Below are 11644 nucleotides of genomic sequence, written 5' to 3'. Positions count from 1 at the left end.
GCAGAGCCAGGTTCAACAGCAACTCTTCAGAACAACAACGCTCTCAACGTTTTGGTGTCGACAAATGAACAAGTATCCAGTTATTGCTAAGAAAGCCCTGGATTTTTTTATACCATTTGTTACAACATATCTTTGTGAGCAATCCTTTTCGAGGATGCTGGACATAAAAACGAAGAAAAGGAACAGACTTTGCTGTGAAAATGACATGAGAGTGGCACTTGCCAAGGTGAAGCCACGCATATCTGAACTGATCTCTCAAAGACAACAGCAGAAGTCACATTGATTTCCAGGTATGTAATTTGTTGTGAGTTTATGCGTTGTGTTGGTTTTATTCTTTGAACACGGTAATGTTCATGCACGGCTCATTTTGTGTACCAGTAAAAAACATATCTACGTCTTGAATTTGAAAAAAATCACATTTTATTTTTCACTAAAGAGGGGTTCGGTAAATGCGCATATGAAACTGGTGGGGTTCGGTACCTCCAACAAGGTTAAGAACCACTGGGCTAAAGTATGTAATTTTTTAAATAAATATTGAATATAAAGTAGTTATAAGATACAATCTAAAAATGCAAAAAATACAAATAGGGTAACATAGTGTAAATATGGCAAGGTGTCATTTTGTAGATAAAATGTTAAAGTCAGTGTAAGCCCTTGGCCTTGTTGAAGAGGCCAGCAGAAGATGGGAAGAAACTGTTTTTGTGGTGTGAGGTTTTGGTCCCGATGGACCACAGCCTTCTGCCGGAGGGGAGTAGCTGGATCAGAGAAGTGTCCAGGGTGGGAGGAATCGGCCACAAATCTTCCTCGCTCGCCTCATGCTCCTCGAGGTGTGCAGGTCCTCGAGGGTTGGTAGATTGTGTGGTGCCACCGCAGCGGAGCAGCTCGGTCGCCGTTACCCCCTCCATGTGCCCCCCCACGAACGCACGCCCCACTAAACACTTACATGCACCCCCGTAGGGTCTCGAGGAGGGATCACTTGGTACGATGGGTTTTCACCCGGGGACCCCACTAGCAGGGACGTTCCACGGGTTCCCCGGACCAGGAAATTGGCTGAGCCCCCCAGACCGGATTACATGGCGGCCCCCCAAAAAGGGGGGCGTAGAGCTTTACAGGCCGGCCGCGATGAAGCATTCACAACAAGGGGGGATGGGAACTTCAGCCAGTACCCAGCGGCAGGGTAAACAGTGGGGTGGGAGGGAAAAGCCCCTAGGCAGATAAGAAGTTGACTTAAGTGGGAGGGAGCGAGGGGATTATCGATGAATCAACGGCGAGGAACGCAGGCACAGAGACAATGGGAAGGAGGGGGGATGAAGCGACCCCCCCCCCCCCCCCCAACGGCCAGAGCGCTCAAAATGGCCGGAAAAGAGGATTTGATTGGATGCTCAGGATGACGTCATGTGACCCGGGGGTTAACAGGCGTTGGGGACATAAGGGGGGCAGAAGGGAGAAATCAAAATACAGATAATACTTTGCAGCGTCATCCGAAACATTTTATTTTATTTTACGCCAATGAATAGCAGTGGCAGCTAGGGGTGTACAACTCCTCTAGAGCAGTTTTGAGAGAAGATCTCATTGGTAGCGATTCAAGTTGCAGTTTATTGGCAATAGCATTCCAGACTCTGGGGGAATAAATAGCAAAGGCCCTTCCTCCAGTTTTTGTACGGCAATAGGGAATGTGAAGTTGGTAAATGAGCGAAGACCTGAGGTCAAATTTGTTCTTTGAAACAGAGAGGATATCCAGCAGGTAGTCTGCGGATTTTTTTGTAAGTACATCGTGAATAAATAAGATCTGGTGCACAAGCTGTCGAACATTAAGAGATGTTAAGTTTGACCCAATGTAGAGATCACAGTGGCGAGTCCTATATGGGCAGTTCAATGTAAATCTTAAGGCCGAGTGATAGATGGAATCAAGCTTCTTCAGTACAGTACTTGGGGCTGATTTATACACGATGTCACAGTAGTCAATTAGAGGCAGTATGGTAGCTTTTATCAATTCCAAACGGAACATTGGGGGGAAGCAGTGCTTGTGTCGATCCAGAAAACCAATTTTTATCTTTGTCTTTTTACCAATATAATCAATGTGATATTCAAAATTCAATTTTGAATCCAGGATGACCCCAAGATACTTATAGATCTTGACTTGCTATATTTGACAATTATTTAAGGAATGTAATTGGGGAAAAATAACTTCCTGCTTTAGTCCTGGTAAGAAGCATAGCACCTTGGTTTTGGAGGTATTCAGGACTAGTTTAAGAGCAACTAGCTGATGTTGTAGTTTGTTGAAATCACCCTGTCGCTTAGCAATCACGTCATCTGTAGAGCGGCCAGCAGTAATCAGTATCGTGTCATCTGCAAAAAGATTTACCCTGGAATGATCCAGGTCAGTGCCCAAGTCATTGACAGAAAGAGACAACAAAAGGGGGCCGAGGATGGAACCCTGTGGAACCCCATTTGTTATCTTAACACTGTTTGACCTCCAACCATCTGTGAATACAGTTTAGGTGCGAGAAAAGAGGTAATTTTGTAACTATTTTGCTGCGTTTTCGGAAAAACCGAGGCAACTTAGTTTACTAAGCAGGGTGTTGTGGTCTACTGTATCAAAAGCTTTGGACAGGTCTAGAAAAAGACAGGCACAGTACTGCTTATTATCAAGGCTACTGTAAATGTGATTCAGAGAGTCTAATGCAGCAGATGTGGTGCTGTATTTTTTTCGGAACCCAGATTGTTTTAGATGTAGGAGATTGTTGGTGTCCAGGAAACTGCTAATTTGGTAGGTCAATAGTTTTTCAAAAATTTTCATCAACGGGGACAAAATTGAGATAGGTCGGTAGTTATTTGGATCATCTTTAGGGCCCCCTTTGTGAAGTGGATGGACATAGGAATGTTTACATTCTAGAGGAACTGATGCTTCTTTGATGGACAGGTTGAAAATATGGGCTATAGGTTTGTATATTAGGTGACCAACAGTTAGTAGAGCAAAGACAGGAATACTATCTGCTCCGGTAGAGGAGGACCCTTTGAGGTAGGACAGTTGTTTCAGAACATTACTTTCGTGGATTGGCTGGAAACTAAATTCGTTTAATGTTTGGACAGAGGTGTAGGAATTTGCATGAGCAGGGGTGACTCCCAATACATTATCAAAAAGATTACCAGCTTCAGAAAAATGAAGGTTAAAATTGTCAACTATTTTTTTAGGGATCAGAAAAATATTTCCCATTTCGGTTAAGCTCAATGGGCAGATTGTCTGTTTTGGATGCCTTTTCGATACATTTGATTGTTTTCCAGAAAATCCTGGCATGTCCATGTGATTCCAGGAGAGTGAAGGAAAAATAGGCATTTTTTGCATGCCGTATTTTTTTAACGCATCTATTCCTTAAAATCCTGTATTCTAGCCAGTCATTGACCAAATTACTTTCTGAGCACATGCCCAAGCCTTGTCCCTAGTTTTCATGAGCTTAGTAATCAAAGGATCAAACCATGGTGGGCGGTTGCTTTTAGTTTTAATCTAACCAACGGAGCATGTTTGTTAAGAATTTGGAGAAACGTGTACCTGAAGGTATCCCAAGCCTGTCAGGTTGGGGATATCACAGACCTTGTCAATATCCGAGTGAAGCACATCATTATTAAATGCCTGAGTGCTGAAGTGTATCATAGAGTGCTTCTCAGCCAATTTAGGGGGGGCTTTGGGTCTGGCTGATGATCTCACACCAAAAATGAAGGAGTGATCACTAAGGTTATTACCCAGAACACCAGTAAGTGTGAATTTGTGAGGGGCATTTGTCAATAGGACGTCAAGCAGAGATGACTGTCCCGGATTTTTTAGGTTGGGTCTTGTGGGGACATTTATTAATTGAAACAGGTTAAATTTATCTGCAAAATTTGTGGCCACGGCCGGCGGGTCTAGCAAATTCCAATTTAGTTCACCCACTAAAACTATTTCACCTTTAGGGAGGCCCCCAAAAAGCTCTCTCAGTGCAGATGCAGCTTCAACATCCTTCCCAATAGGCGGTCTATAGCAGCACACTACCAATATCTGTTGATTATTTGGAAGAGTTATTCTGAGAGCCAAACCTTCAAAGCAACATTTTTTTAACAAGGAGTTAGTTGGTGAACATGCAATAGTATTACGAACATAGATGGCAATTCCACCTCCTTTAGATCCTCGGTCAAGCCGAAAAAGGTTGTAGTTGTCAATCGTAATCTGCAAGTCATTGACGGCAGGAGTGAGAAATGTTTCTGTTAGGCAAAAAAATGTCCGGGTCAAGATTTGCCACTTCTAGTTTTAGTTGACTTAATTTAATCACAAGCCATCTCATGTTGACATGTAGAACACCAACACCTTTCCTGCCAGAAAAATCTACAGAATTATACCAGTTCTTTATATTTTGGCTAGGATGAAGCTCAATACCACCCAGAAATAAGAAAAGTAGAATTAATAGTTTCCACAAGTATTTTCTGTGAAAGGATGAAGAGCGGTGAACCTTGGACGAATAGCAGCAGAATGCAGATCGTGTTATTTTTATGAGCAGAATGAAGTTTGGAAGGAGTCCTGGTGAAGTAATGGGACAAAGATAGGGTTTAAAAGGATACAATGATGGAGTGTAGAAGTGTCTATGAGCTGTTTCATTTGCAGGTGTAGTGGCAAATCGAGCAACAAGTAAGGACGCAAAGTAACGAGGGTAGCCGTTTGTAGAGTTGAATGTGGCACTAGATATGGCCGGGAATGACAGTAGTATGATACACAGCAGGAGAATTGACATTTTTAAGATAACAAAGATCTACAACAGTTAAACACACAAGTGAAAAACGCACAGGTAGGCCAATCGCGAGTAATGTCTTGCCACACTCGTCGCACATGTACGGCTTCTCGCCCGTGTTTTTGAGTTTGTGGTGGCGTTCAGCTCCAGGTCACGAAGTTGACTAGCCGTTCAAATTCTTGCTGTTTGTAAGCACACCTTGGTGCTTTGCTATTTCGCTACGCTAGCGTGCATGTGACCTAACACTCTTTTTTTTCAAGGAGCATCTTTGCGAACAGGGCAATAACCTGATCAAGCAGGTAAAGGGTAAAAACCTCAAGGGGCGGGTTAAGACGGTCGAGGGCTTCCTGCAGAAGCTTCGGCTCCTTGATAACGGAGAGCGTTTCTGAGCAAACCAGGCAGCAGCAGATTTAGGCAGACCCAAGGAGCAGCATCTCAGGCAGGCCCAGGGAGCAGCAGCTCAGGCAGGCCCAGGGAGCAGCAGCTCAAGTAGACCCAGGGAGCAGCAGCTCAAGTAGAGCCAGGGAGCAGCAGCTCTGGAAGACCCATGGAGCAACTCAGGGAGCAGCAGCACAGACAGACCCGTGGAGCAGTAACTTTGGCAGGCCACGAAAGCAGCAGCTCAGACAGACCCAGGGAGCAGCTCAGGCAGCCACGGGGAGCAGCAGCTCAGGCAGACCCAGGGAGCAGCTCAGGCAGGCCCAGGAAGCAGCAGCTCAGGCAGACCCAGGGAGCAGCTCAGGCAGGCCCAAGAAGCAGCAGCTCAGGCAGCCACGGGGAGCAGCAGCTCAGGTAGATGCAAAGAGCAGCAGCTCAGGTGGACGCAAAGAGCAGCAGCTCAGGTAGACGCAAAGAGCAGCAGCTCAGGCAGACCCGGGGAGCAGCAGCTCAAACATATACTGCGTTATGGGATTTCTATTCGCATGAATGACGCTCTGCTACCCACGGATCCCTTAGCCCGGCGTTAAGGGAAGACTGGACGACCCGTCACAGCCAGGGTACGGGAGCTCACCTCTGATCCGCTACAACCCGGCTCTGGCGAGAGCTCGGGGAGGGTCCCAGGGTGTCCGAGCCACCTCGGTCCGCTACAACCCGGCTCTAACAAGAGCCTCGGTTGAGGGTCCACGGGTGCTGGTCCAGTCTTCAGGTCTTCGGATGTCTTCAGGCTTGAGTTGGTGAACACTGCCCCGGCCCGTCCAGAGGGCCGGACTTTTATCCCCTGGTCGGGCTCACCCTCCCCTCCTGACCCCCCCCCCCCTCCCAAAACCTTCTGGAAGGTCTTATCTTAATGGGCCTTAGGGACGGGTGGGGGTCAGGGGTGTTAGTCTCCGGTCACGGGCGGTGGGGGCAGGGGTTTACTTTGGTCGACCCCTATGCACCTCGCTCTCTCTCTCTCTCGGCTGCCCCCAGTTGACCCATGAACGTGGTGGCAGGTCAGCTTACAGCGCCTTGTTATGGCGCTTACGCACAACTTCGTGACTAACGCTGCACGTTCCGTCGCTGCAAACCTACGCGCCCCTGCATGAACGACGGAGGCGCAGGGACAGATGTTCGATCGCGTTGGAATCGATCTGCAGACGGCGGTCTTCTCGCACGGCCAGCTCTGTGTCACCTCATCTCGATCCCGTGATCCCAACCAGGTGAAAGTCCGCATCGAACCGAACCCCCGGCAAGGCCATCTACTTAACGACGAGAGAAAATTCACACCAAATATCGTTTTCAATGAATAAGCTTTTAATGAAGAAATACAATTATCTAATTCAAAACAATCAAATTAAAACCGTTTCATTTTAAAACTTCAAAACTGAGCATCGGGAGCTTGCGTGGAGGCGTCGTTCGTGTGCAATTTTTTTCGTGACTTTCCTGGCCCTAGGCCGTAAATGGTTGTGAGGGGCGCCGCAGGCGGTCAGGCTTGCTTCAACCCTTGGTTGTGAACATCCAGACGTTAATCAGCAAGGACCATTTCTTGTCCTAGTTCACCAACATATAAGACGTCATGCAAAATTCTCATGAGTGTTGTTGTGGAGAATGTATCTACTAGATGTGCTCTGCCTTGTAACCGAATACAAATCTGTACCAAAAATGAATTTCAAATGTGCACTTAAAATTACTTCCTTGCTATGAAGCAGATCAGCAGACACGACATCTTTCATTTATCGATCTCTCCACGAAACAAAGGAATGTTTACCACAAACTATATCTAGCACAGCCTTCTGAGAGGGCATCATTGATTCAGTGCAAGCCACCTGTGGACTCTTATTGTTGCACAGCGTCTCAAAAGCAGCCGGGCTGCTTCAACCGATAGTTTCGAACATTCAGACGTTAATCAGCAAGGAGCATTTCTAGACCTAGTAAGACAAAATCTACGTCAACACGTAATACAAAATTATAATTCGTGTTGTAGAGAATGCATCTCCCCTACGTGTAACTTTTCAGTGGTATGCCTTGTAACTGATTAATGATCCGAGTGTGCTCCCTATTTCAAAGACAAAGAGTTGCTCCAGAGGAAGATGTTTCCTGAAAACACAAAAATACCCTTTGACCTGTATCACAAGAACAATGAGTCTCACCTGAGTTATCTGTACAGGTTACTTCCAAAACACACACTTTGTCCTAACATCACTTATTCAATGTTTGACCCTTATAGACAAAATGATACATGTACGAACACAATCAGACAAGTATTAATTATAAATTATTGAGTCATTTTAACAAAATTTTATTACTGCACTGAAATATACTGTATCAGGTTACATCGTATTAACAAGAAGATATTTAAAAAAAAATACACACCGTCTGCTTAACAGTGTATGTACAACATACTATTGTCATTAAAAACGAGTAGGCCATTGCATGCTGGCGTCTGGGTCAAAATTTACCAAATTCTAAACATGACCTACAAACTCCACAACTGAGATGCCACATCAACCATCGCCCCCTACTGACAGGCTTTTGTCCACATGCAGGCCGGTGCAGGGCCACCACCTTGTGCCACACAGGGGCTGCTGCTACTTGGGGATGCTCTTCGAGTGTTTGAGACGAGATACGATAAATAAACTCCGAATTGCCAGAGGCGATTAAGCAAGCACCATATAAATGCAATTATTAGAACAGTGAATGCTTGGGAGCTTATTGGCTCTCGCTACTGGTTTGAGATCTACGCAACCCACAGGTCCACAAAGACTGGCTGCTCTTACCCTGCAGGTTGCACCTAGGAATTGAGTGTTCAACTTCACATTCTTGTCATTGAAGGCCTGTGACAAAGGTGCATCTATTGGAGCGACATCGTCTCTGCCTTACATATCTACATATTTGACTTTGTATTGTCTAGGAAGTCCACCCACACCTCCACTTCCACAAACTGCTGAGAGTTGCCTCGCTCTGCCTCGCAGTCAGAATTCTCCTCCTGCTTCACCTTGCCTCCATCGATGTGAAGGTCCGATTTTGGAGTTGAATCTTCATCTTCACATTTTACCTTCACTCCTTCGCTCTTCACCATCACTTCTTCACATTTCACCTTCACCTCTTCATATTTCACCTCGATACCTTTAAAAGTGTCCAAGCTGGGATTTTCTTCCAGTTCTTGATTCATGAGGGATGGGCTCATTGCAGCACTTTGACTTTCACAAGCTGATTTCAGACTCCACTCCTTGTGGATCTTCTGATGCTTGTGAGTTTTCTTGTGTTTTTGAAGATGTGGTGACTGTGAAAACACCTTCCCACACAGACTGCAATTGAAGGGTTTCTCTCCCGTGTGTGTTCTTTGGTGTACATGAAGATTTGATGAACGTGTAAACGCCTTCCCACACACACTGCACTTGAAGGGTTTCTCTCCTGTGTGTGTTCTCTGGTGTGCTACAAGAGCAGATGAATCTGAAAACGCCTTCCCACACACACTGCACTTGAAGGGTTTCTCTCCCGTGTGTCTTCTCTGGTGTCTTACAAGAGTAGGTGACTGTGCAAACGCCTTCCCACACACAGTACACTTGAAAGGTTTCTCTCCCGTGTGTGTTCTCTGGTGTGTTACAAGAGTAGATGAAAGTGTAAACGCCTTCCCACACACACTGCACTTGAAGGGTTTCTCTCCCGTGTGTGTTCTCTGGTGTACATGAAGATTTGATGAATCTGAAAATGCCTTCCCACACACATTGCACTTGAAGGGTTTCTCTCCCGTGTGTGTTCTCTGGTGTGTTACAAGAGTAGATGAAACTGAAAACGCCTTCCCACACGCACTGCACTTGAAGGGTTTCTCTCCTGTGTGAGTTCTCTGGTGCAAGGTCAAATTTCTAGTACGATCCGTGCTGTATGCACACAGGTTGCATTGTTGCCTTTTTGTACCGAGCTGCGCCGAGTGCCTTTGCTCCATTAGACAAATTCTGCAGAGGAAGCAACAGAGGAAGCGACAGCTGCAGACAGAAAAAAACGTATGTCCACACCATCTACACGTCAGTATTGATGCACAGAGGAATGCATACACACAGTCACACGTGACTTACATGTCTATACTTATTCATATATTCATGATATAGTGAAAAAGTGTCCCAAATTCATCACAAGGGCTGTTATGGCACACAATAAGAGGGCAAATGTCATAAACGTGCCTGGATGCCCTCGTATCTTCAAAATGAATGTTAACCCAAAACTCCGAACACACAATTTCGGCTGTCTGGCTTCAAAAGGAATATTAATGAAAGCGAAATTCAGCTGACATAGCAAAGGGTGTTGAAAATAATACTATCTGTGTTATGCAGAAATGCATAAATTCATGTTCAATCGCAACTTAGAGGTGTGAAGCCCGGCACATATGTCCTTGAATGCTGGGATGAACAGTTCTGACTTCAGTTGCACGTGTGCTGTGATAACTTCCTGACTCCATTCTTACAAAGAGTTCCAGAGGAAAACAAAACAAACTATTGTTTTGATATAACCTCCGTGCTCAATAGAGTGAATAGACTTTACTACAAATACAAACTTGACACTGTCAGACACTGGCATGGTAAACAGTTGGTGGTGTATATTCTTAGCTCTTTCCGTAAAGTCACGTTGAAGGGAAATAATAAGATAATAAAATATATATAAAACAATAAAATTCTCACGACGTTTCGACCATAACACAAACGGTCATCATCAGGTGTGAAAAACCAACGGCAAGAAACATTTGAAAGAAGTGGTGGTTTGCATTTATTTATTTATTTTTAAAGCGTTAGCGCCACAGGCAGCGATTTGGCAGTTTCTTTAGAAGGACAAGTCTATCTATGTTCTGAAAAGAGGGGGGAGACGAAAAATTAATGTATGCTGTCTGAAAGCCACCGTAAGCGTGAACAATCAATTAAGACCTGAAATGGTTTATCAAATCCTTCCAATAATTGCTAAGCCAGAATCCATCTTCTCAGTTGAAATTGTCTCTGTGCTTGTATATGTGGATAGTCTCATAAACTAATCTCTCATGGCAGCCAGATGGCTTACAAAGAACCTGTCTTGGAGAAGTCAATGTCATGTGAGCCTACCAAATTATAACAATGATCTGCCACGGCCGAGGTGTTGGTCCTACCGTGTTTAAGGTCTGCTTTGTATTCACAAATGCGGTCTGAGATATGGCGTTTGGTTTCTCCAATGTAACTACTACCACAGAGGCAACTTAGTTTGTAGACACCAGGGTACTGTATGTCCGGATTCACATCTTTTACAGACGGAACCAGATCACGGATTTTATGTAATGTGTTGAAACGGACCTGGATCTCGTGTTTATTCAAGATTTTGGAGATCTTTTTTGTGATCCCCGCTATGTAGGGTAAAGTGATGGTTTTGAAAGGCTTCTCAAGAGGGTTCTTCTTCATGGTTTGAGTGATAGCTTTGCGGATTGTATAGTCGGAGTATAACTCAAACCATGAAGAAGGACCCTCTTGAGGAGCCTTTCGAAACCATCACTTTACCCTACATTGCGGGGATCACAAAATAAACACAAGATCCAGGTCCGTTTCAACATTACATAAAATCCGTGATCTGGTTCCATCTGTAAAAGATGTGATTCCGGACATACAGTACCCTGGTGTCTACAAACTAAGTTGCCTCTGTGGTAGTAGTTACATTGGAGAAACCAAACGCCATGTCTCGGACCGCATTCGTGAACACAAAGCAGACCTTTAACATGGTAGGACCAACACCTCGGCCGTGGCACATCATTGTTATAATTCAGTAGGCTCACATGACATTGACTTCTCCAAGACAGAAGTTGTTTGTAAGCCATCTGGCTACCATGAGAGATTCGTTCATGAGGCTATCCACATATACAAGCACAGAGACAATTTCAACTGAGAAGATGGATTCTGGCTTAGCAATCATTGGAAGGATTTGATAAACCATTTCAGGTCTTAATTGATTGTTCACGCTTACGGTGGCTTTCAGACAGCATGCATTAATTTTTCGTCTCCCCCCTCTTTTCAGAACATAGATGGACTCATCCTTCTAAACAAACTGCCAAATCGCTGCCTGTGGCGCTAACGCTTTTTTATCAATAAATAAATACAAACACCGTTTAAAAATAAATGCAAACCGCCACTTCTTTCAAATGTTTCTTGCCGTTGGGTTTTTCATACCTGATGATGACCGTTTGTGTTATGGTCGAAACGTCGTGAGAATTTTGTTTTATATATATTTCATTATTTTATTGTTTCCCTTCAACGTGACTTTACCGAAAGAGCTAAGAATATGAATTAATGCAGTCACGAAAGCTTTAAATCAAAATTTAGTTGGTGGTGTGTCCAGACGCATGCCTGGCCACCTTCATCCGCTCAGTATTAATGCTTCCTTACTCCACCAAGTAATTAATTGAAGATCAATCAACATCGTCGAGGCTGCGTGTCTCTCTCTCCATGTGGTGAGATGTT

At 44.7% G+C, this 11644-nt stretch overlaps 1 protein-coding gene across 1 annotated transcript; it reads right to left on the bottom strand.

Annotated features, from left to right (window-relative positions):
* Nucleotides 1-7460: 7460 nt before the first annotated feature.
* On the bottom strand, nt 7461-9204 carry LOC142906860 (uncharacterized). Its single transcript, XM_076055557.1, has one exon. The coding sequence runs from the start codon at nt 9121-9123 to the stop codon at nt 8062-8064; it is 1062 nt and encodes a 353-aa protein (XP_075911672.1). The 5' UTR covers nt 9124-9204; the 3' UTR covers nt 7461-8061.
* Between the last annotated feature and the right edge of the window lie 2440 nt (nt 9205-11644).

The sequence above is a fragment of the Petromyzon marinus genome, chromosome 71, assembly GCF_048934315.1.
Source record: "Petromyzon marinus isolate PM22_M1 ecotype Great Lakes invasive population chromosome 71, UKy_Petmar_22M1.pri1.0, whole genome shotgun sequence".
Lineage (NCBI taxonomy): Eukaryota > Metazoa > Chordata > Hyperoartia > Petromyzontiformes > Petromyzontidae > Petromyzon > Petromyzon marinus.
Note: the sequence above shows the minus strand (reverse complement) of the source record. Positions and strands in the feature narration are given on the sequence as shown.